The sequence below is a fragment of the Coffea arabica genome, unplaced genomic scaffold (assembly GCF_036785885.1).
Source record: "Coffea arabica cultivar ET-39 unplaced genomic scaffold, Coffea Arabica ET-39 HiFi ptg000054l, whole genome shotgun sequence".
Taxonomy (NCBI): Eukaryota; Viridiplantae; Streptophyta; class Magnoliopsida; order Gentianales; family Rubiaceae; genus Coffea; species Coffea arabica.
The window spans coordinates 106586-133812 of record NW_027266200.1 but is presented as its reverse complement, the minus strand read 5'-3'; the positions used below and the strand labels follow the sequence as shown (position 1 = coordinate 133812).

Here is a 27227-nt window from a genome sequence, read left to right as displayed (position 1 = left end):
GTGGGCTATGTGTTGCTTTAGGTTCCCTTTTCCATTGAACTGTTGGATCTTAGTGATAGCCAACAGAAGATTGTCAATCTTGGTGGTATAAGGTTTGGAATAAGTGAAACTTGACTTCGAGCCACTTTCTTTCTTGGCTTTGATCCTGTCTTCAACCAAGTCTTTTAATTGTTCTATAGAAATTGCTTCTTTGGTGGTCACGTGCACTTTTTTCACTTTGTTTTTTCCTTTGGATGATGAAGTCTCAAATTCTTGTTGTTCCTTAAAGTTCATGCAACTTCTTTCAGGGATGTTGTCTTTCTTGTTGAGGAGCTAAGTGATGAAAACATCTTGGTCCTTGATATGTTTCATCATTGTTTCCATCATCTTGTATATGTTTGTCACTTGCTCTTCCAAATTTGAAGTGTTTGTCATCATGAGAGGCATCATAGAAGAAATAGCAGAGGTAGTAGAACATTCAACAGAAAGCTTCAATTGTGGAGTTCCATGGGAGGATATCGATGCAATACTTGACAGGTCATCATCATTACTTCAAAGATTTAGATCCAGAGCCAATCTCAAGCATTGCAAGAGTCTTCTCTATTGAAACCAAAAAATCCTTGAGACCCAATGTGGGTGAAAGATTTTTGGTGATATTGAACCGAAGATATGAGTTGATGGAGAGGGAGTCTCCAGGCTACTTTGAGGGAGAGCTCTTGTCATATTCCTTGTTATTGGTTCAACAATACAAGGATTTGTAGTAACATATACAAGCTCATTAGCAAATTTGGCATCAAAAGCCTTGGAGCGAGTAGCCATGGATTTTTCATTCTTTGGGGCTATTGATTGATATATGCAATCAAATATATGAAGAGAAGAGATGGAAGGTAGAAATGGTCCACCGGTTATGCCAAAAATTTGTACGCGATAAAATTTTAAATCCACAAGAAAATTACAAAAAAAAAATATGCAACAAATATAAGTTATATGAATTTAGAAAAGATATGAGTCACAATTTTTCAGGATTTTCTCAATATTGTAGAGAGTTTCATTCAATTCTTTTCTTGAAACATTAATCCAAGGGCTTTGCAACTTGCTCTTGGATCAACGGTTGACTTCTTTAAATCTTGATATGGAAGACTTCAAGAACTTGATGAACACGATGAAGACTTCAAACCTTGATATGATGAAAATATGAAGATTCAAGTCTCGATATGAAGAGGACTTGAAGAACTTGAAGATGCAAAGCTTTCACAGCCTTGGATCTTCAAGAAGATAAGAGACATGTGTCTTGTGTCTTTGGTGCAGAGACCCCTATTTATAGCTATAGGATGGCGTAGAACCCGAAAACATATACACCACCTTACTAGTCTTCCAAGACATACGGTCATATAAAAACTACACCACCTTGAATATTATCCCTTTATTTTGTATTTATTAATAAAGAAATAATGATGATAAGTATTTTCTTAATTTGCCAAGATTGTAGAGACATACAACGTGGCACAATTAAACTAGACGAACCATTGTAGTAAATAGGACATATATAAGGATTAAATAACTCTAATATTATCTCTTAAACAAAGAAATATATATTTTAGATATTTATCCATAATTTGCTAAATTATAGGGATCTATGACATAACACAATTTTGTTGGTGAAGACATCTTAGTATTTTTAATTGGTCGGGACATCTCAACTTGGCATGTGGAGGGATATAATTGTCCAAATTTTCAAGTGTGTATGACATGTGGTAATATTCAATTGAATAAAAATAAGTCATGAAAAATAATTTATAGACTAATTAAATATTAAAGTAATTAAAATTTCGTTATCTACAATATCTTCTATGGAAGTAAATCTAAATAAAAGAAGTTACCTTCCCTTAAAAGAACCCGAATTTGTGGGTGTTAATGTAACTGAACATAATCTCGTAAAATATCAATACTAAGATGATGATAATTAGCTAGATAACTCAATAGGTAAAGCCAAACCTTGTTATGTGTTGTTGGATGTTAGAAAATTGATGGGCCGCAACAAGGCCCTGCTACGCAACCCGAAGTTGGTTGGATATAAAGGAAACACTTAAAGGTACTTCCCTGCAAACAATTAAAGGTATTTCTCTGCATTCATTCGAATTATCGCTACCATATTCTGTTCACTATTTTTAGACCATCCTAAATGACAAAATCTACCGGCGTGTGCAATTAAAAAATGAAGGGACCACCATGAAGTAACAGTTATTCAATATCTAAACTACTTAAAGCCGCGAAGCCTGATGAACAGTTGATTGTGCCGGTTTCGCTGTGGTTTTGCAGCTCATTTTGTCCTTTTTAGTCTTTTCGCGGGCTTCATGTAGCGCCCTTGCTTCTTTTTCCAACATTTTCATGTAGCGCCCTTGCTTCTGCTTCCGCTTGTCCTCGTTGTTTTTTTTGTTGCTTTGTTCCCATTCTGCCCTTTCCCCTGGTTCGTCTGTAATTTTGTCCCCAATTTTGTCCTTTTGTTTCTCCTGGATTTTCTGCTGTTGCCTGACTTTACTCACAAATGTTAGCTTTTCTCCCCAATTTCATCCTTTTCTTTCTCCTCCATTTTCTTTCTTCAAACTATAATTCTCTCTTCTCTTTTATATTTATTATGATATTCATTAATCAATAAATTAATTACTCAAAATATATATATTAACAAACATATTGATTTTGTAAAATAATATGCCTCGAGTCACCTTATTGTAATTTAAATTTCTGTAACACATAAGCTCATGTACTATTCGTTGACTTTGAATAAGATATTCATTAATTAATAAATAAACTACTTCATGATTAGATAAATATAATGAGCTAGCAAGCATTAATAATTTTTCACATCAATGATCTAATAGACTCTTTAAAATTGTGTTTTTTCTCCATAACACAGAAGCTCATGTACTATTCATTGATTTTGAGTAACATATTCATTAATCAATAAATAAATGACTTCATGATTACATAGATATTAATGAGCTAACAACCATGATTAATTTTTCATATCAATGAGCTAATAGACTCTTTAAAATTGTGTTCGCTACAAGGAATGCAGATAACAGAAGGTTGGCCGACATTTGCACATAAATATTTCTTGCATGAAGGAAGTGTCGTGTTGTTTACCCTGCTCAACAAAAACAATTATTCTATCAACCTCTTTGACAGAGATTTCATCCAGCAATCCTGATCAACAAATGTTCATTACAGCTTATTGGACATAACAGTTATATTCCCCTAAATTATCCAGCATTTATGTAATGAAATAAAAAATTTACCACCAAATATGAAATTCCTCTCATTACACAACTTCACAAAATTTTACCATTACCGCCCACTCTAAATATTTGCAATAATAACCACACATATATAAACAAAAAAACAGATAATATAAACAGCATCAAACAATCATAACATACATTTTCTCGCCCAAAATATATATATATATAAAAAATTCATTTTCTCAAAAATATATATATCAACAAAAACTTCACACACATCCAATAAATATAAATCAACTATACCAATCTATCTTTAACTTCCATTCATTTCACCAACCATTTTCTAAAAATATCCAATAATTTCTTTCTATTCAAAAAAAAGTTATAATTAATTCTATACCCTTTATATATAATTTATCTTCCACAATATATCTATTAACAAAATATTTATTCTCTAAAAACACAACTTTAATTCTATAATACAAACACAGACTTATTTTCGCTACAAAAACATATAAATATATTTTTATATCCTTTTTATTACCCATTTTATATATCTCCACTTTTTCCAAAATATATTTTACTCCAACCAATTATTTTTCACAATATAACATAATTTCTCTCTATTTCAAAAATACTCCTTAAATAATATTAGTTAATAACTGAATTATTAACTTAAAGTTCTTCCATTTTTAAATTAAATAACATAACACAAATGCAACTACCATAAAACACTTATCAACAAAAAATCCATAGCTATTTAATAAATACAAATTAATTATACCACTTTCCATTACCTTCCATTAACTATATTCCAAAAATATTACTTCAATAATATTTCAAAAACTAAAAAATTCAAAAATATACAACCAAAAACCAAAATTTAAAAAAAAATTTCTCTAAAATCATAACCTACATTATCATTAAACAATCAACAATGGACACCCCGCGAAACTCACGGGGCACCAGGCCTAGTATTATGATAACATGAATAAGTAGTAATAAGATAGTAGATTCTGAAGAGTGAATTGCGTGAAAAGAAAAGTTTCAAAGGTACCACTATGATGTAGCAGTAATTGAAGAAGTTAGAAAAGTGGAAAAATGAGAATTATTGATGGAGAATGAAAAAGACACTGGGAATTAGAAAATAGGTTGAAAGTAAAAGGAGCTCCTAAGGAGATATGCTCTCACAATGGGAGAAAAAGCCGGTCATTTACGAATCACCTCAATATTTCCATATCTAATTTGTGTGAAATATAGTAACATGTTAATCAATAATTAAAAATCCAATAGTGACATCCACCAAATCTTTATTTTTTTCAGGGCAATCGAATATTTATTTCATGTAAAAATTAGGCTGTGCGAGTCCTTATCAGCAGAAATAGAGCTGTAGGCACATCAAAGTAGAGCTGGACAACAGAAGACTGGTGAAAACCATAATGGATTCAAGACATAACAATTGGCGGGTTGCTACTCTTATAGAAGACATTCAGTCCATTTGTAATTTGTTTCATCAGTGCTCTTTCTCTTTTGCTAATTCTGGGAAAGTAGATAATATTAAACTGAGCATGCATGCTCTTAACATTTGGTTAGATAAAGAATGGGTTAATCTCACTCTTAAATAATAATGCATCATTGACATATGTAGGACTACTGTCCTTTTGATTGAACCTTTATCCATTTACTGTAAAAAATTGAATATGAAATATAAAGCTATCGTTTCGACCAAAAAAAAAAAAGAGTTCTCATGAGCAAGGTATACTAGTCCAACTTGTTAAACCCCCAACTACCAGCCCAAAACTCATTCGTCCAAATTTTTAAGAATACTTGTACATAAGCCATTCATTACCTACTACTTCCAAGGGCGAAGCCGGAGGACATTCAATAAGCTATCGCACATAAGACCACAAGAAGTCGATGGGTTTGAGACAATTTCGGCATTACACTCGATAACAAGTTCACCAACATTGCTCAAGTAGTAGATTTCACTGTTAAAGCGGTACATTTTATTGATATACAAGCGGGAGAACATGGAGACAACTTTTACCGTATCCCTAATAAAAAAATATAAGACCGCTGGAGAGGCGGCTAACATTTACTCTGATGTTAGAATACAAAAAATTGAAGATGTACTTGAGATCAATATTGAGTGAAAAGGAATCGCAAAACCTAGCTATTGAGTACAACAATGCTTGAGAAAAATCTGAAGCTTTCAGAATACTGAATGTCACAAAACCTGGTTAACGTTCTCACCGATTCTGCAAAAGAAATGCTGTCAACATCTCTCCAAAACACAAAATCAATAAGCATCTAGACATTGTAAGCTATTAGTTGCATAAATCAGCAGTCTTAAAAGAATGCACTAATAAATGCAGCATGTACTGACTCAGAATCGTAGTTTCAGCAAGGTCTCATTACAATAGCTACGAAGCAAACTCTAGAATTAGCTCGGCAACTGTATACTATGAGCTCAAGTAACTTCAAACCTATTGCTGCAAGACTACCTGGATAAAAGCATAACGGCAATGAATACCACAAAGTTATCTCATTGGTGATGTACAGTTTAGTTCATTCTTTAGGAGTCAAAATTGCAATAAACAGCTATTCATCTTCTGGATTTTATGTCCTAATTTTGTTCTTTAACATGCATTAAGTAACTAGGCTTTGGTGTCACTTTCCCACATGACCTGAGTCCATGACAACTCTTGCCTATTAATGACATTCCCCACTGGTTCTTTTATTCATTAAGTATCTTTGTTCCTGACTTCTTATCGCCTGCTACCAAGTTTAAGTTATAACATATCATTCAGATTCTGTTCTAATCCTTCGATATCCAGATTAAAACAGAGAATGCACAAAGGAATGGTCAGATAAATGCATCAAACATTCTAGAGTTTCTTCATTTACGACTATTTGTTTCCTTCCATGCACGAGAGCATTCATGCATTATGAGACCCAGATAATTGCTACAAAAGAAATTTTTTTTTTTTTTAAGTTTCGTGGTGCGGAAAAAAGAAATTGATCACAACAGTTTTAAGTAGGATTCTTGAGGGTTCAATTCACCTTCAGGTACGAACCCACAAAGGTTCCAGAGAAAATGGCTTCTCACTTCGGATTTGAGTTGCAGCAGCCCCAAGGGGAGGTGCATGGACAGTTATTGGAAGAAGCCACTCACATTTGTCTCTTCCCTCTATCAGAAGTGGATGCTCATATCTGACACGAAGCAGTAGTTTCAACACAGCAAGTTCAAACCAATCAAAGGAAATACTAAGAATGATTTAGACACACAAGGAAATATAACTGCATAAGCACTCAATAAAATGTGAAGGCAAGAATAGCACTCATTTGCTTACAATCAGTTGATAGCACCTCCTAGGCGGCAAGCTGCTTACAGGTGGTCTTATTATTATTTTTTTTTTCTTTTTTTTTTGGTGCTTGTGTGTCTGTGTGTGGCACATTTAGGTGCTGTTATATAATTCTGTTTGACTTATGTAAAATGTTGAAAATCATGATTGTCAGATGTAGCCCCTGAAATGCTTCTAGAAACAGATTTTGGCTTTTCAAACCTGAGAAAGGAAAACATTGAAGTTTTCGAGCGGTCATTTCAATATCCAATTACCCATAATTAATTTTAAGACTAACAGAAACAAAGGCTCTGAAACAACCATAAATCTCTACCACCAGAAGAAAAGGAAAAATGCCAAAATACACTTTAAAACATATTAACAAATGTACCTGTTCAAAACCAGACCAAGAACTGGCAAACAAAACTTATCTCGAGGAAACTCGGTTAACTAATACTATGGAGTTTCAAACATGTGTGTTCTTTCACATTGCTCACATTTAATGTTTTGCATCTGTCTGTTACTTCCAATTGGGCATATGGAGTTTCATAGGTAAACAGAACTTGGTTTTATTTTTAATTTTCTACTTCTCTACATAAACTAAATATGTACCACTAAAAATTATCCCCATAAGACGTGAGTTTAACAACATTATCAACTGGACTTGATACTTCAAAACCCATTACAGTTTCCCTCAATCTAAGGCATGTACCATCTGTTTTAGACAACACTGCTTAAAAAATGCAGTGCATTAACTCTATTATCTTTAATGGCTTTATGGTGCAACCTTTTCTCTACTTTCCATATCCAAAAGAACAAATGCGCAAAAAAGCTATCAATTCTACGGCAAAGTTGGAAAACAATTCGAGATTCATAAGCTCTTTAAAATAATGCAAACATACACAACTGCAAGAGAAAACACTAAAATATCCAAGAGACACCCCTAGAAGAGAATGCCAAAGCTTCCAATTTCGTCAGAAACTTTATTTTCTTGATGTCTAAAGAATTAAAAATAAGACAAACACTTAAAATGACCACCAAGGAGCCAACAAAAATCCCATGTCCATCACAATTAGCAAATATTATAAAGCCAACATCACAGTTCACTATCCTCTTTGTTTTATTTGCACAACAGTATACATTCTAAACAACTGCACTTAAAAGCCAAGAGGCAGTCAACCACATAAAGCTTGAGGATTTTAATTCTCCCAGGAGACAAAGAAGTAAGAACATTACTCGTAAGAGAAAATACCCACAGCATTAAATTATGCATGAAAGCTACATTGTTCATCTTCAGAAGTGCAGTTCATCTCAGTCATTTTTTTCACTGCCTATTTTACAGTTGGCAAATAAACTTTCTGCAGCTTGATAAGACCTAGAAGTCAAATCAACAACTCACTTTCCCCTGACTTCAACCTCAAAAGAAGTTGAGGAAATAGCTTATCCAAGTTTTTTTGAAGAAACTACAGTTCAAGAAGTGAGAATGGAATATACGGCACAAGCACCACCTATGTTAAGATGTTATAATCTGAGGTTAAGGCCCAGATTCCTTATTTTAGAGGAAACTCTTTTCAGCAATAGTTTTCTTGAAGTAGTATAGCCTTTTGCATGGCACTATGTCTTCTACATAAAAAGCCAAATAAGTCCATAAAGTTATCATCAACCAAAAGTTTTCCATTGTTTCTTTATTTCTCATGTTGATGTACCTGTGTGTGTGTGTTTTTTCTTGTCAAGACAAATATCACACATTAAAGAGTATTTGTCAGGTAAACATATCATTCCATTCCAAAAATTCCATTTTCAAAACCAGGTAAACATATCATTGTACCATCATTCCACTACAAATCTTCTAGCGTTGTTAGCATTCTAAATTAATTTATGTCCAAATCAAGATAAATATCAAATTGTGGTACGTGGAATTTGTGCTGCACATAGGCAATTATACCTGGTCCAGTCGACATTCTTAGGTGTGGTAAGGAATTCGAACCGCAAAGCCCATTGTATAGACACATAACGAGTGGAAAAAGACATAGGCCCATCCATGGGAATGGAAAATAAAAAGCTTGTCTGCACTAGATCTGCAACAACCTCATGGTGATCACTGTGGACCTGCACAATAGGCAAAAAAAAATTGTAAGAATATTTAGGACAGCATATAACATTGGATTCCATTTTTGTGGTACCCAAAAAAAAAAAAAACAAATTGCATCCAAGTATTAAAAGATGCACCTGTCCTCAACATCTTCATTGCTATTTCTCTATTCCTTTGATAATTTTATTTATAACAACCAAGCCAAAGGCATTCAAAGTATCAGAGGCACACCAGATTAGCCCTTAACAAAAGGAACGACAACTAAAACACAAACAGAAACTGAAAGGAAAAGGTGGAACATTATGCCTTATTCCAAAATATAAAGTGAACCATATGTCATTTTCCTAAGAACTTTCAGAATAAGGCATTAAATTCACTATGTTCTCAACTTCCAACACCATTTCTAAAAACCTAAATAACAGTTGCTGTGATATCATAATTCACATAAACTTTATTCTTCTTTCCCTTAACTAAATAAAGTAAGTTAAGATCTCCAAAACCAGAATGAGTATCAGTGACCTTCTAACTACAGAATCTGAGGGTTTAACCAACCTCAAATCAACTAAAAATTAGTACACAACATGCAGCAGCTATGGCAGCCTGTAACAGTTATGATAGTGTCAATTACTTAAGAATCAGTTAATGTAACCTTGGTAATAGTTGGAGAATGTTTCCTAGATGGATGGACAAAGCGCCTACTTATAGTCTCTGTCATCTCCAGAGTAACAGAAAGCTGAAAAGCACCAGTGAGGCTGGTCAGTTCCATACCATACGGGTTAAAGAAGAATAAATCAACATAATATGACTATTCACTAATAATTAGTCTGACATGGGCACAAACCTCAAGGCATCTTCTAGCTCCTCCTTCATGAAAAAAAGTTAGAGTTCCACCTATCTGATGACAAAAAGGAGGTAAAGGAAATCAAAATTAAAAACATTAATGTGCACAAGCATCTAGATATAGCTTTATACCATATCACTGAAGTAATAAGTAGAGTCAGAGTTCTTTGGAGAAAATCTTAGTAGAACTTGGTCATCCAATCTGATATTATAAGATCTTCCTCGAACAAACCCTTCTGCTGCGGAAAAGTTTAGCAGCTAATTAGATTTGAGATTAATGTATTAAATGAGTCAAAACAAGCAGAAAAAAAAATCACTGCTAAAAGATGTATACAAGATTACAAAGCATGTGGATTTACATGCTCCAGATTCAACAGTTCCAGGGGCAGATGGTACTCTTGTTTCATCATCTAAGGAAAGGGATCTTGTGTGTATCCGCAGTCGACTTTGGAAGGTAGTATCATCGGACTTGCTGGGGGACAAGACTCCTGCTCACATAAATAAAGACATGGCAAATAAAGCAACTCAGTCAACTCAAGAGTTAAAATACACATAGGCCAAGAGAGTATACTTAGATGATATTCTAAACTTTATCCTGATAGTATGCAAAATTTTCAAAACATCAGGTGCAGAATTTTAAACAACTTGTAGACCTAGACAAACATTTTACCATCACTATTATCGTGCAAGACTTCAGCCACTGCTACTCGAGGTAATGCAAGATTCGAAGATATGCTTGCATGTCCTTCTAGATTTGATAAGTCTTTACTGGAAGACCTTGCAAGAGTTGACTGCAGTGACAAGGAACTCCCAAAAGCTCGGTGAATGTCTTCTTTAATGGGGTTGTAGGAAGAAAGTGATAAAACTTCATCCCTCGAACTTTCATATCCTTCCTCCACTCCATCAAAACTTTCATTTGCCCTAGTCTATACGAAAGAAAAGCTATAGCTCTCAAAAGGAGGACAAACAAACATTTCTTTAAAGAACGGAAAGTAGCATTTTTATGTTACTTTACCCATTCAGCATCTCCATCCACCTCTTTCCAATACACATCCAAGAGAACAGAAGTTGCAGGAACAATACCTGCAAAAAAAAGGAAAAACAAAAAGAAAAGAAAAACACAATTATCTTACTTCTTAACTTTCTCACAGCACACAAAAATAAAATAAAAGAAACAAGCTCTGCAGAACAATAAAGGTACCCCATACCCACATGACTAGTAACCAAGCCTGGAGCAGATGCAATAAAACAGTATAAATTATTCAGCATAAAATTGCGTAAAAAAGAAGTATCTTTCTCCATCAAACTGAGACAGAGATAACTCTATAAACACAAGAACTCCCATATCTTTTGTAATCAAAATATTTGGCAACACCTTTTGCCTCACCCTCTTCTTCCCCTACCAGTAATACATATCATACCACTTACTGAGCAATATAGAATCTTCCAACCAGAAATAGAACACAGTTGTACATACATTCATTGGAATTCATCTACATCTAGGCATCACAATGGAAACAACCCATAAGATGGTCATTCATCAATTGCTATTAAATTCTTCTTGACCCATAAGTTTTCTGCCCAAAGAAACACTGGATATTTAGATATATCTAAATGCATCTACATCAATACACCACAAACCAAAAACTCCTTGACATGACAAAGCAACACTACATAGGAGGTGAAACAACTGACATTCAAACAATTCAAGAAAATGGAGTTTTAAATCGTCTAGCCAAGAGGCCACTGGACAATATACTTAAGATCAAAAGGTCTCCATCTTTGCTGCAGAAAAGCATACAGCCAAATTCAATATATTAATCTACACCTCAAAAATTACCTACAGACAAAATGGCAACAGTCGAAAATCCCCATTCTTACATTTTAATTACCAAAGGAAACAGGCTGCCCAGTTTATGGAATATGTTTTGGACAGATGACTGACACTTGAGTATGATCTTTCATCATTGGAAATTTCACATGGCTAGTCCTAAATTCTAATATTCATAATCCAGCGCACTCGGCAACTGATGTTGCATAAGTTCTTTTGAGCATAAATGAAATAACTATGAGGTACTTACAATTAATTTCTCTCACAAACCCTACATATTACAGGTAGCAGATAATGTAACAAAAGGTCGAGTTAAAATAAAGCCATGACCAACCATCCAAAATCTTTCCATTTTCTTTGCACATCCCCCATCTGTTATTCTCCCTGTTTAATTTTACTTTTAAACATTCATCAAAATCAGGTATCATTCCTTAGTCAGGGAAGATCTTCCTTGTTCATAATACATTGATTGAAATGGCTCTGATTTATTGACCTAATATCATATAAAAACTAAGAAACCTCACCAATACCCACTTTACCATGAAAATCTTTAAAGAACCCATAAATAATCAGTTATCCTATCTAGTCAAGTCGAACATACTACAGATTTTTTAGTTAGACTAAGCAGACAACCACATAGTGCAACAGTTTCAATAAAACCTAGCTCAACAATTAATTGCATTAGTTCCTGCTTCATTCAGACTTGAACGACAAGACAATACATCAATATACTTCAAGAGTTTACACATAGTGCATCAATCAAACGACAAATTTCTGATACACCATGATGCAGTTTTCTTGAACTAAGAAAGTAGTTATCCATCAATGGAGACTAAATGAAGCATCAAAATGCTTAGCACTATTAACTGTCATTCCTTCTTGTGTCTGTTTTCCATCCATAACATCAAACCTACAACAGAATGCATCAGCGGACATTCTTAGAATGATGCCAGAGACTATTATGTAAATAAACAATGCTGCAACATGTGGTACTCATTTCATGAACTATTGAGAATTCCTAGGTAGAGAATCATTCTCATAATAAGAAATGTTTAAGAACAAAAGGGTGGGTGAACATCTCGAACATCAGTTGACCAATGATATGTCAAATAGGCAGAAAAATATCTAAGATCTGACAGGGAACCTTAGAATTGTCTAGTTGAATAAAGGAAAGTGTGGCAAATGATAGAAATTCGTATTCTGAAACTTTCTCAGCATCAGATGATTTATATCCACAAATGTTATGAAATAGCCTTTAGATGCTAAGCATAGATTCATAGATTTTATAACCAAAAAACAAAAAGATATAAAAACCAAGAAGAAAAACCAGTAAAAGCAACAAGATTAGATGACAGAGTAGCCAGAAAACAAATGGGACATATAAAAAGGCTTACCATCATTATAACCCCCTTCACTCAGTAAACCATTGGTTTTCTGAGTAACCCATATCTGCAACGGTATCCGGGCTTCCTGCAGACATTAAGTTTCTCAGAAAATAGTCTAAAGAAAAACGCCAGAATTGATGGAAAATTCACACATCGACTATTACAATATGATATTTATTTTTAAGGTAATAATCAGAACATGCATTAAAATAATTTTAGCCCGAACCAATCTCGTAATACATATGCAAAACCATATGCAAGTTACAACTACCAAACCATTTAGGATATGCAGAAAGCATTCTGCAAAGCATGATGCAAGATGGCTATCTCACAGGCAGCCAAGGTTCATTAACTGATTTTCCATAGTATTTGGGATATTGACTAAAATGCTTATAGAGGCAAATGTTTTTCTTTAAGGCCTTTGACTTGTCTATAGTTCTGTACAATTTACCTTGATTACGAAATTAGATTCTCAAATTTAGCAACGTATATGAAAAGAAGACCTGTTGTAGCACTAATACTACCAGTGTATTTAAATGCACATCTTAAATTGAAAAAAAGGTAGTATCTGTAGTTTTCAACATATAAGCACTAATACTACCAGTGTGAGGCATTCTACTTAGACTCACCAATTGCCATTGCGCACAAAGGCATCTAAGATAAGAGAGGTTTGGACATCAAAGCTTTCAGCAGCACTTTCGTTTTGCTTGACTTGATTTGGGTGCTTCTTACATTTAAAAGTATATTTAATTCCCCACAATTTCATACTCATACATGAGGAAGCAAACCTTATCTAATACTAGTATTTCAAATAAATTGACCATGATTGTTACATGCATATGCTAGCCCAAATATCATAAGGCAGTTCAATATTGGGGAAAGAATGTCCTTTTAGAATTAAAACAAAAAAATCACAATTTAAATCTATTGAACTTCTATAATCCTGGAAAAGCACAAGATACCATTTATTTCATGCTTTATTGAATAGAAAAGGATTACCAGTGTATAGGGTAGATACAGATCAAATGACGTGCAAAAGGCCTCAGATATGCTCTAAGAAAATTTGAAAAGCCTTCAGTTGAACCTAGGACTATTATTTGAAATTTTGGCTGAGGGCATGTAGGCATATCACTCATCCTCTGAATAAACAATAATTTCATTTCTACCAGATTTTGAACAAAATAAACTTATTAACCCTTAAGTGATGCAACCATCAATCAGAAGATATAGGTGTTTTCTCAATTCATATTATTTATTCATATTTTACCCCTAGGTACTCAAAATGAATGAGAATCAATTACTGCATACTAGTGCTTGTCTCATGCCTAATTCTCAAGGAGAACTGTAAAAGTTAAATCTCAAGCAAGGGGAAATGAAGGCACTCGGACAATCTAAATACATATCAACAAATATTGGAATATAGATATCCATTGAGCAAGGTAAGAACCAGAAAGATGCAATTATACGTGCCTTAGCAAATTTCCAGTTCATTATAAATTAAAAGCCACCGATAATCCAAGGGGTAAGAAAAACAAACCATCTCAGGAAGGTCTTGTATTGACTCTGTAGCAGAGGGACCATTCTCCAATATCAAGTACTTCCCAAATAACGTGCTTCTTGCATAGTATAAGTAACGAATTGTTGCACCTCTATATGAGGGTGGAATAATGTTAGGTAGAATCGTTCGCACAACATCTGTAAACGAAAGCAGCATTCAAAAGTTAAACTATGCTTAAAAGGGATTAATAGCCAAAAAACACCAACTGCATATCAATCATGGTAAGAAACTGAAAGTTCTGTTCTAAGAACTCCTAATTCACTGACAACATTTTGCAAAAGGATTAGAAAACCACTGTACAATTTCTTCGTCAAAATTCCAAATAAGGCACCAAATACCTTAGCTCCTTGATCATTATATTAAGAACTATTAATCATTTCTCCTTAGTCATGATTTGAGAACACCAAAACCCACTTTAAGAATCCAAAAGACTTCATACAATAAAAGTACCTTTCCATGAAGCAGAAGTTTTCTAATCCTAGGTTTCAGATGCTCTAGATGGACCTTGTTTGACATCTTCGAGGTGGCAGATCTGTTTTGGGGAGGAAATTTGTAAAATACTTTTGATCAAAACTAGCTAGATTAAACATGACAATCGGAAGTATTTTGTGTTTATGAACATAGGTGATGTGGAATCCCTTAGACACTATTTACCTACACATGAATTGAATATACAACTTCAAAGACACCAACCAATATACAAGTAATACCAATTTCTTCCACCTCAGGACATAACTACCTTGACTTGTACTGACCTAAAAATCATTTCTTTATAAGAAAGAATAGCAGAATCAGAAAAATCACCAAGTGACAAATGGCAAATGGTTATACGGTGTCATTTAAAAAATGAGATAGTGCATAGACGATAAGGAAAGGAATGTCACACAAACATATAATAGTGCTTCAGGGAAAGTTTTACCCCTTATAGAAGAAGGCCAATACCAATTAGCAGTTAAAAGTGTCAGACTTTAAGAAAGATTATCAGAAAAAGCAGATGAACGATAGAAATTTTGTGACATTTAGACTGTCACTGGTCCTTTCATGGCTGAACATGCAAGATGCCCCCAGAGTAATTTTGGCCAGTAAATGAATCAGTATCACCAAGAGAACCATGCGATAAGTAACATAGCCTTACATCTCTTGGTTGCCCCAGCTGCAATGATTTGATTTGAAACTATAGTAGGTGTGAACCAGTCCATGAAAGTATATTCTCCTGGCAAGCAAGGGATCAGGATATTCAAATTATTTCAGGAAATGAAATTAAACGACATGATTAGCTTCATCTTTTGCAGTAATTCTGCAGTCACAAACTTAAGTGCTAAAACACCTAAGTCCGTCAGATCAAGGGCCAACTTAAAAGTATTAGAATATGTAATAAATAAGTAAAGAGATGATGCCAATAGCGATGAGTCCATGCAATATGTGAAAGCACTTTGTCTAGTGATGGCTTTGCTTATATTGAGCCTAAACAAGGTGTCAAATAAAATTCCATAACACACTAACTCGCAATTACAGAATCAAAACTGAGCTGATATAAAAGGACCAATTACATCTCTTGTCAACTTATTATACATCATTACCACCTGTAAGAAATGCAAGACCAATGTCCTCAAAGTCCAAAAGAGTAGTTTAAAAAGAATCAATGAACGAAACAACGAAAGAATAAACAGTAGTTAAAAGAAAAATATTTCCAAAAGCTACATGGTTACATTGTGTTCTATTTTCCAAATTCTTAAAAAGCTCAAAGCTGTCCTCAAATGCACTTCAAGTGCTGTTTCTCAACAAATGAAAACAAGAAAACCTCAACCACAGGTCTGAGCTTGAAAATGCCATAAACAGCTGATTTTAATCAAAAGAGAACGCGCATTAATTCAAAATGGTCATTAGTCTTCCCGCCAGTTTTTTCGGTTCCTTCAAAATTTGTAACTTTTGTAAAACGAGGGAAAAAGGAAACATAAACTTGATAAATTGTCCTATAATTCCTCTATATTTCTCCATTTTGTATTTTACAAGTTCAACAAAATGCAAGACCATTTCCAAGATCAACAACGTTTTCCCCATCTCCAAACCTAAAATCCGAATGAAATTCATAACTTTAATGCACATTGCTTAAATTTATTATTAAAGCAATATCACCATGAGCCCCAGCACATTATCAGTTCAGTACATTAAGTAATGCTCAAAAAAGTAAAGCAAAAAATACACCATAATTCCACAATAAACTACAAATATTAAGAAGTAACAGGGAAATAACAAATTATACCTCGACGCTGCTTAGAATCAGGGGAAGGCTTAGGAGTACTGAACCAATTAGTATCCAATTTCTCGACCCCTTTGATTTCGAAGCTAAGTTTTTCGATCAGAAGCGAAAACAACGCCTTTGGGTTCTTGATTTCAACTGTAATGTTGACTAGATCACCAGGTCGGTACACTTCCCTATCGGCCTCCAAGTTCAGCTTCGGTGGATCGTCGGTTTTACCATTGTCTCCGGCTCCGCCACCTCCGCCGCCAGCTGCGATGCCGAAGAATGAGAAGCCGCGAGAGGGTTTTTTCGGTGGTGGCATTTTGAATTTTAATTATTATCGTTTTGAGGATTAATTTTAAAAAAAATAATAATGGTTTTTGTAGAGTTTGAGAGAGACAGAGGATAGATCGTCAGTAGGAGTGGCAGAGTTACACAAGGGATATATAAATAAATCTGGTTGCAGATGAAATGATCAAAAAATAAAATACGAAAAAGACCCCTATGGTTTAACTTTATCCTATTTAATTCCCGGTATTCTTGAAACCGACATTTTAACGCCTCATAGTTTAAACCACTTTGCAAAATTGATATAAATTGTCAAAAGTAAAGAGATTTGTATCATACGCACTGAGACTAGGCTCTGTTTGGTAAATGAATTTTTTAGTTGTTCGTCTAAAACTTATCCCGTTTGGCAAGTGAATTTTATTGGTATTTGTCTAAAATTTTACTGTACCTTACTATAAAAGTTTTTAAAAAATTTTTTGAAGTGTGTTTTTTTAATATTTTGAAGTGCAAAGTTTAAAAATTTTGAAAAGTTTTTTGAGGTTACTGTAACTAAAAGTTTTTAAAAAACTTGTAGCAGACAAACTTGGTAAAAACTTGACTTCCAAACAAGGCTAACTTAATGTAAAATTTGTATAAAAAATGTTTAAGAAGAAAAATTTTTGTTCTTTACTTTTTTTTTCTTTTCTTTCCTCGCTTGTTCTTCTCCTTTCCCCCTCCCCCCACGGAAAGTTCCAGCAACAGAAACAAATCTTTTTTTCTCTTTCTCTCCCCCCTTCTCCCTCTCCCTCTCCCTCTCCCTCTCCTCTCCTCCTCTAACCCCTCCCCCTTTCCCTCCCCCATCAGAAGTTTCATCAACAAAAACAAAAAAAAAAATTTATTTTGCTTTTTCTTTCCCCCTCTCCCCCTTCCCCTCCCTCACCCACCAAAAGTTACAACAACATAAACAAACTTTTTTTTTTTGCTTTGTCTCTCCCCCTCGTCTCCCTCTCCCCCTCTCCTCTCCTTTCCCCTCCCCTACCACCTCTTCCTACCCCTCCCCCTCTCCCTCCTCCGCCACCATCACTCTCCCCCTGACCAGATCACAGCTACAATTTGGTCGCGAGCCACAATCTGATCGCATGCGATCTGGTCCCGTGACTAGATCGGACAGAGGGCGAGAGGGAGGGTGGCAGGGTAGGGAGAGGGGGAGGAGGAGGAGAGGGAGAGGAAGAAGAGAAAGAGAGAAAAAAAAAAAAAAAAGGTTGTCGCCAGTGCCAGAAAAGGTTGCCAGCATTGGAACCGGCGGCGGCGGAGGTGGTGGTGGCTTGAGGTGGAAGAAAAAAGGAGGAAAGGAAAATTTTTTGTGTGTTTTGGGTATTTTAAAGTTGGTAGTTTAAAATTTTGAGAAATTTTTTACGGTTACTATAACTAAAATTATTAAAAAATGGTAGGAGACAAATTTGACCAAAACTCATCTACCAAACAAGCCCTAAGGTTGTTAAAAAAATAGATTTTTAATATACAAATAATATACCCTTGCGTTTGAGTTAAAAGCACCTGAATGAAAACTTTTGCTCCAAAGTCGCTATACTCTTGCTGAAAAATAAAAAAGAGACCAGAAGAAAAACATTTTGGATTGAACTCGAATTTGTGGTTTACGTTGTGTGCACTTGAAGTTAAATGTAAGAACTTTCCTTCTCTTATGTTGAATTAATTGCTGCTATTGGTTATTGGGATTTAATTGCCACCATATCATGTTGCATTACTAAAGTAAAGTAGATAGAAATTTAAAATGTCTTCTTCGAGCTCTTGTGGTGGTGGCGGTAGAATTAGGGGATCTGAGGTACCAGTACAAGCTTTTATGATTGTCAGTGGAAGATTATAGTGAAAAGTGTTGATCCAGAAAAGCCATCAAGAGACATGTTACACTTTGTCTGTGAACTGGATGAATGCAGCGTTTAATTTTGATGTAATTCGATGAGCCAAGAAGAGCCAAACAGCTAGGTTAGTTTTTGAGGCTCTAGGTGGTTCAGGCCGTTCGAACTTCGATGGAGGTCTATTTGTTGGAATTTGAAAATTGAAAAATGAAGTGAAAAACATGAAGATTTAGTTGTTTGTAGTCTTATGGTGTTTGTAATTTCAATTGTGTTGTTGATGATGTCTATGAAATGAACTGAGAAGGTTCCAATGTGTTTGGATTGTAAGTTATTTGAAATATTTTTACTGTAGCACTTTTTGTGATGTGATGTATGTGAGATAAAAAGGTAATTGGGAAAATAAAAAGGTGTATTGGAAATTGTAATGGTGATGTCAGCAAATATATTTGGCCAAATAATTGGCTGTCCAAACACACACGGGCCCCATGTATTTCTTGTTCTCAAGTATTTACAATGAAATAGTTTTAGATATTGGCAGAAAATGCTAACAGTTTTTTGCGATGGCTACAAATAATTCTTTAGCTGAAAATTGGAGATAGAGCAGAATGGAATCTTGAAGAGCTATGATTGTGGAAAATTTTGTAAAAGAAAGATAGTTGTATAACACAACATAAAACTATATATTGAAAGTAAGTTATACATATTCATTCAACAATATTCATTGCCACAAAGGAGCATAAAATACTTCAAATCTGCAAGTAACTATGCGTGAACATCACCTTTTAACCAATTCTTGTCCCATAATATTCTAGAGCATATTATGACCCTCCTACCTACATATTCTATCTACATATGTACTGAATGACATTAAAATACAAAAGATATTTCTAGACAAAAAGAAGCCATATGCTCCATGTTAACTAAGACTATGCACTTTTGAATTTCTAGATCCTATGTTTCTATAGCATATATGAAATAATAAGGCCTCCTCCCTTTCTTTATAGGTTCATTTGTATCACCAAATACAGCATTTGCACCTCTAGCACTCAAAATTTCAGTAGGCTGCACTAGCAAAACTAGTAGAAAAGTAAAATTGAAAGTACAAAAAACCCACACTATATATATATATATATATATATATATATATATATACCTTTTTGTACAAAAAAGCATATATATATATATATACACTTTTTTATATACTGAAATGAAAAATATAGCCAAGCTTTGAGTCAAAAAATGATACTCATTAACAAACTTTGCTCTTACTGGAAATTGTTAGTGGTGTGTAAGCCTTCTTAAGGTGTATTTGATAAAACTGAAGTTTGAAAATTGAAAATTGAAATCTAAAGTCTAAAGTTTGAATCCATTAAGTTAATAAATTGTTAAGTACTAAATTTGATACATTTGAGTGCATATCACATGATGATTTATATTCCTAATTATATACAAAATATCATATATATATATATATATATATAGTTTTGCAGATTTATACATATAAGATTGCTAACACAATAAAAATTTTAAGAAATTTAATATCTCAAACACAAGTATATATAAGAGTTCAAATTGGTATAAATGTAGCATAATCTTGAAAAAAATATGGTAATTTTAATCATATTTTTAGTTCCATATCTTTCAAATATATGTGTATTATTCACTACAAATTTATATGTGTAATTTTACCGCATGTGTATTTTTTGCGCCAAACTTTTAATTGTATTTTTGCAAAAAATTCATATAATATGTGTACGTATAATATCCACTATTATGCATGTCTTGTTTTTTGCTAACTATTGCATTAACAATCATTATCCTAAAATTCATTGATATGTGATGTTAATCATTTTTCTTATATATACACACATATTAGATATACCCAACTTTTGAGCCCTCGATTGCTTTATTTTTCTTGCTGCTTTTGCTTGTGTTAGTTATTTCTTTATTAATTTTTGTTAATTTGAAGCTAATGAACTTATCATGTATGCTTTGTCTTGATTTTTTTTCTCTTGCATGGTTAAGAAATCAAATTTTTTAAGCGAAACTTTTTTCAATGGTTTTTCATTTTTTCCTGATCTTTATGTGAATATTTACTTAACATTGTATTCTTTTCTTCTTTGGTTGTGTTAGATTTGCTTTCTCAATTAGATATTTTTGGAGAATAATATGAAATTTGCTTTTACTTTGGTGTTGCTAATTTTAGTTTCAACCCTTTGATTGATTAAACCTCTGGTTAGCGACAATACTTGAGTGTTTGCTTCAATTGTTTTTGGTGTTTTAGCATATTTGCGTAGTTAGAATTGCACTTCTTAGTTTTAAATTTTTTTTCATTGTTTATGTTTTTTAATTGGACGTGCATAGTTAAATTTGGTTAGCATGAACACCGATATTGTGAGTTTGGTAGGATTCTAAATTAATCAATTATCTAACTTTTGTTCAAATCTTTTAACAAGTGATGCAATCAATAGACTTTTTATTTGAGTCAACATGAGCACTATCGATTTCATGCTGAAGTATCTTACTCTCAGTTTTCATATCAAACTAAAAACCATGATCATTTGCCCTACATGTCACTATAAATAATATTATGCTATTGTTTTTAATTGTGGTTAGTTTGATATCATTAGATAGCTTATGCTATTTTCAGTATCAAATATTATAATTTTTTTTTGTTCAAGGAGAGACTCCAAACCCTTACAAGAGGGAAGGAGAAAGGGAAGGGATTAGAGCAAAATTATAACTATATCAATTAGACTAGCATTTAGTAAAAAATGCTTAACTTTCCTTCAGCAATAATTTGTTGGTTCTTATGTCTATTTTTTTTATTAATTAAAAGAGGTACAACATTTGAAATCATGTTATTTGATTAATCATTAGCCAAAATTTCTAGGATGGCAAAGTCGTTGCTCAAATTCATTACTAAGGTCCCTAATTTTCACAAGGCTTCGTGACTATCTCGACTTTCCTTTTTCTTACCTCATTTGTAAATTTTTGTTGCAAATACACTAACATGTATTTTGTTGCTAAATTACAGGTCTTTTATGTTATAATTTTAAAGGGTTGTAGAAGGAGCAAGATGATTATAAACTTTCATAAGTTGAATGTTCCACTTTGGTATCATTTGACCTATTGGTTAAACAAAAGAGAAGGTCCTTTAATATTTTTTTTTTCAGATATGGTCTACAACTTGTGAAAATTTTACTTTTTGCAATTAAAGAAATAGAACATGATAATTTGAACTAAAGAAAGAACTCAATCTATGCATCCATTTTTTTCTCTTTCTTTTAATTTGCATGCACTTTCTTCACTTTCTTTCATGGGATATATTAAGAAGAAATCCTTTCTCTTATTTCTATGTTTTTGATGAAGATAACTTTAGGTTATTTTTGTTTTTTCTTGAAGATATCACTAATGGTACCTCTAAAAGATGCAAAAATGTCCATTGAAATATTGACTTCAACTTCCAATGATAGATTCGGCTGAGCTATGGGTTTCTTAATTCATTTGGAAGCGCTGGTATTCCCAATTAGATTAAAATGAATTATGAGTTGTGTTTAAATCTTGATAAAAAGCAAAATACATAAAATCTCTGTTGTGTGTAAAACTTTAATTAATTAATGTAGTTTAACTACGTCCTTGGTTTCTTTATCAGCATATGTTAAAAATGCTTGTTATTGTGTTTTTCTTAATGCTTGTTGTTGCTTATTCTTCATCTACAGTATTAGGGCTATTATGTGCACATGCAATTTATTGTTCATTGATCTTGTCTGCTTGGTTTCTTTATTGGGCCATTTGGTGATGTTTATGCCTCATTTTTTTTTCTTGGGAGAATTGGACAAACAAAAACAATAAAACATTATCTAGTTCCTTAAAACACCAAAAATAAGTGTTTGTACCTGTTTAAAGAACACATTAAATCAAAAGACGTGGATGAACAGTGAACTTAAATAAGGTGTAGCCATCGACCCTAGAGGACTTCATTTTTTTCCTTCTATCCCTGTCCTAAAGTTGATGCAATCTCTAACTCCCACTGCAATTAGGGGTGGGCAAAATTATCTGCTAACCCGAAAACCCGTCATATCCGATTAGGATATTCGATTTTTATTATTTGATCGAGTCAAAAGAGGATAGGGTACCCGCTAAGATGCGGGGAGGGTTAGGGTCACATAATTAAAAATCCATGGGTACCCGATCCGCCCCACATATATATATTTTTTATTTTTATTTTTATTTTTATACACACACCATAAAATAATAAGTTAGAACTAAATAAGTAATTTTATTGAACAAATTGCATTACAAATATGAGAGGCTATAGTTTATTTACAATATTCATTTGTAGATGTCATGATTTTATATTTTATAGAAAAAAGTTTAATTAATGTGGAACATATATATTAAAAATTGTGCTACTTATTTCAAACTTTTATTGATTTTGAATTCTTTTAATTTTTTTTCCTTTATCTTATATTCTCTTTACATGCTTGTTTCTTGGTGGGAAACCTTTTTTTAGAAAAAAAAATTATTAAATTTTGTATGAATGTGTAAAACATAAAATTAAATTGGTATAAATCATTTTTGTTTAAAAATTAAATGATAAATGGGGCGGGGCGGGTACCCGCTGACCCGACCCTATTTCAGTGGGTACCCTATCCGCTGATATGCGAGGCGGGTAAGGGTCAGAAAATAGTTGACCTGCAAGATGCGAGTCGGGTCATGCTGACCCGCAAGATGAATGGGACCGGTACCCGACTCGCGCCTACCCCTAACTACAATCCTCCGGACCTGTAGGCTGCTTTAAACCGTAACTACCCAAATCCAATAACCATAACAAGCCTTCTATCTTGTTACTTTAATTGAAGTAGATCGGAATTTAGTTCAGGAAGCTTATAAACTAGCTACTGATGCACAGAATTTAAAAGGAAAAGAAAAAAGATGTTCTGTTACATAACATTTTTTCGATGTTGTCTATCTTTTTGCAGATTTTTTTTGATAGGAAAGATGCAGTACTAATATTAAAAAAGGAAATATAGAAACGAGTTTAAGAGTCATAGATTACAGTCATTCCAGGAATAGATTAACCTAACATAAACAAAGGGGATACAAAAGCGGGGTATGAAGAATAAGAAACAAAAAGAATATTAAGCTCGGCGCCCTTCTTTGCCAATGTGTCCACACAATGGTTGGCTTCCCGGTGGTCATGCTTCACGGTAGCTTGTTGGAAGTGCTCCAGAAACATCCTGGAATCAGATATCAAGGGGTACAACTCGTGAGTGACTGATGTTTGGACTTCAATAATTTTGACTAACACCTGAGAGTCTAATTCAACTTTCAAATGAGAAATATTTAATTGGCCAGCAACAGCATCCCATTTCTCAGGCCCTAACACTCAGCAGCTATCAAAGGTGAAGCTGATCCAAGTTTTCTGGAGAAACCCACAACTCAATTTCCCTGGCAATCTCTAGTTAGTCCTTCCGCGCTAGATTCTGAAGTCCTTAGTTTAGAGGATCCATCTGTATTTAGGTTGAAAAAATGGTGAGATGGGGGGGGTTCCACTGGATAAGAGATTCTTCTCTTCTAACAAAGGAGAAATTTCCCAGCCCCAGGAACAAGAATCGAAAAGAAAATAAGGTTCCCCAAATAGCCAGCCTGGTATCCAAAAGAAAATAAGGTTCCCCAAGGCATGTCTGCCACATGGGAAGCGTTTGAGTCTAAGCATTCTTCCTTCATCCAAGAGATGAAATCTTAAATTTCTGAGTCTGTTCAGAAAGGAAGGACAATTCCTACATAAGTTATCAACATAAGTAGATAAAGAGCGAAGAGCTCTGATGACCTGGATGGTTTTCGTCGTCCTCTCACGTGCCGCCCATGTGATTGAGAGCTTTATGTTGTTCGCGCCTCGCGCGCCGGGTTATCATTTTCTCCTCTGTCAGCATCCCATGTGCCTCTTGCTGGGTTGTCTGTCGCGTTGATAGACTTGTATCTCTATCTGGCAATATCACATGCCCCTTCTTCCCTGTCCTCTCTCTCTCTCTCCTTCTCTTGGGCAATGTTGCTCTCTTGCTTATCCGGATGTTTAAAGCCCTGGTACATTAACCTGTTGAGACATCGAGCCTTGGTCCCTCGCGTTCTCATCCTCACCGCGCAGTGGTCCAGACGTTTGGTTTTGTTCCTCTTCCTCCATTGTGAGTTTTCTTCTTCTTCCTTTTCTTCCTTTCCGGTGAGCTGCAGACTTTGCTGTTGGTTTTCTGCGTGATCTTTAGCCTGAAATTGATTTTTTTTCTTTGTTCTTTGTTTCCCTTCTCGAGCCTTTGTTGTGACTTTTCTCTGTATGTTTTAGCCTACCGTTGATATTTTCGTCCTTTGCTACTCCCCTTTCTTAAACCTAGCTTTACAAGTATACCCAAAATGCCCTCTTCCCATTTCTTCTCCCAGCTCATACTTATTTCCAAAATGCTTAGAAAATCCAAAGTTTTTATCCAAAGCCGCCACCATTTCGGATTCATTCCCCTCCGATATAGACGCCTCGTTCGGCTTCACAAACCCGTGTCTCTTAGCTAACACTGCCTTATTGTGCTTTGCTGGAGACGGAGGAGGGAACGGTCGCTTAAAAAACCTTTTGGACGTGGAATTCACGGAAGATCTCGCCGGAGACTTCTTACAGATCAAATAATGCGCTGGACTAGGGCTGTAGAAGGGGAAAAGCGGAGATTTTTTAGCGGATTCTGCATCTGATTTCTTGCTTATTGCTGGAGTTTCCACCTTTATCCTTGACCTGTGCTGGGTTATTTTTATCCTTGGTTGGAATAGGGTTTTGCTTGGAATCTTGATGAAGATTGGGTTCCGGGGAGGGTTTGGAAGTGCAAATGCCCATTTTCAGGACTTCAAGTGCTCTTTCCTCTTTGTTATTTGGAATTTTTTACCGTTTGAGCTCCCCCCCTCCCCAAACACAACCCTATCTAGAACGAAAAATCCTTAGCTCAGAGCTGAAACCATTGCCAGTTCAAGATGAATTGAAGCTATAATTTCTTTTTTCCTTACTTTTTGGGGTTTTGGAGGGGGAAAGCATTGAACTTTGTCTCTGCTGCAGAGTGCTGATAAAGCGAGAAAAAAGAGGGATTTGCGAGCGAGTTCAGAGTAGAAGCTGATAAAAAAGAAACCACGATCGACGATGTTACACTTTTGTCGCTATCGGGTGTGGTACGATCTTGCCCTTTTTTCGTTGTTTTTTTTATTGTTTCTCTTCACGTTGCGTTGCTTTTTGTTTGGTTGTTCCGGTGTCTGAGTCTACATGGGTTTGATTTTGGTCTGCATTCCAGGAAGCTCTAGTTGTTCTCCCTTTCAAACTCGAAAACATGTACATCATGCGTAGTCGTACGTTTTGTCATGTGGTGTTTTTTGGTCTCTAGCCTGTTTCGATTTTTTTTTCTTCCTTCTTGTCCCTTGCCCTTTGATATTTGTCTTGTATTACCTAAAAAAAGGCTGTCCCAGAAAAAAAAAAAAAAAAAACTCTTTTGTGCTTTGTTCTTATTCTCTGTTCTTGTTATGTTGCCGTTTAGTCCAATCCTTAAACCTAGGGATCTGCTTCTTTAGATAATTTTTGACTCGTGCATTTAATTTGTTTTTTTTTTGCCTATCTCTAGATATTATGTTTTGCATGCCCTTTTTTTTGCGTTGCTCCTCTTTTGTTCGTTCCAAAGCATTTCACTTTTATTTTTTTCGTGTTACGCATTCGGCCTCTAAAGCTCTTAATGATGCTTGTGGCATTGACTTTTCCCACGCCTCTGAGTCTGTCTTCCTTTTTTATTTTTTTAGCTGGCCATAGAGCAAAAATTTTCTTTTTTCATATGCTTTCTGTCTGGATGGACTATGACTGTCAAGAAAATAACATTATCGAGTTCTGTTGGTGCTGGTTTCAAGCAATCATCTTTTCTTTCCAGATACATTGCAGGTCTGTTCAAAATTTTCTTATTTTTTCAGCACTTTCTACCGTCAACATTTTTTTCTTTCTTTTTATTAGACTTGATACAACTAAAATCATATATTTCTGTTTTATCTATGCTATTCTCCATATTGTTGTCAACTCTTACAGTGAGCAATTTTTACAGTTTTTGAATTGCGTGATTTTTCTCTTCTTGTGGAATATTTAGATTGATATTATGCTTATTGTTTAATTTGCTTGTTTTTAATACATGTGTTTTTCTTTTTAGGAAATTTTTGGTGCTTTTGTTGTGCTACGTTCTCCTTCACTGAGTAAGTTTGCTAATTTTTTTTATGTATGTATTCTTATCTTTTTAATTCCTTGAGCTCTGTTTTAGTTAGATTGATGATTGTAGAACTTGTAAACTACTTTTAGAAGTACATTATAGATGTTTGTGAATAAATGTGTCTATTCATGAGCAATTTTCTCTTCATTTTTCCTTGGATTTGAATATTTCTTCATGTTTCCTTTTGTTTCTTGTTAGGTTTTTTTTCTCTTCTTGTGGAATATTTAGATTGATATTATGCTTATTGTTTAATTTGCTTGTTTTTAATACATGTGTTTTTCTTTTTAGGAAATTTTTGGTGCT

The 27227-nt window shown here is 34.3% G+C and overlaps 1 protein-coding gene across 3 annotated transcripts; it reads right to left on the bottom strand.

The window, feature by feature from the left end:
• Positions 1 to 5201: 5201 nt before the first annotated feature.
• Positions 5202 to 16961, bottom strand: LOC113715001 (uncharacterized). 3 transcript variants are annotated; one of them, XM_027239149.2, is made up of 13 exons: positions 16532 to 16959; positions 15404 to 15481; positions 14248 to 14405; positions 12720 to 12795; positions 10510 to 10577; positions 10165 to 10420; positions 9854 to 9982; positions 9627 to 9733; positions 9496 to 9549; positions 9304 to 9387; positions 8508 to 8671; positions 6282 to 6431; positions 5202 to 5476 (listed from the first exon to the last, which is right to left on the bottom strand). In XM_027239149.2, exons 1-12 carry the CDS (start codon positions 16830 to 16832, stop codon positions 6284 to 6286), a joined length of 1623 nt encoding a protein of 540 aa, XP_027094950.1. In that variant the 5' UTR covers positions 16833 to 16959; the 3' UTR covers positions 5202 to 5476; positions 6282 to 6283. The 3 variants fall into 3 exon arrangements, with proteins under 3 accessions (XP_027094950.1, XP_071929638.1, XP_071929639.1); XM_072073537.1 differs by lacking the exon at positions 5202 to 5476 and adding an exon at positions 5501 to 5722 and having other exon boundaries at positions 16532 to 16961; XM_072073538.1 differs by lacking the exon at positions 5202 to 5476 and having other exon boundaries at positions 6281 to 6431; positions 16532 to 16961.
• Between the last annotated feature and the right edge of the window lie 10266 nt (positions 16962 to 27227).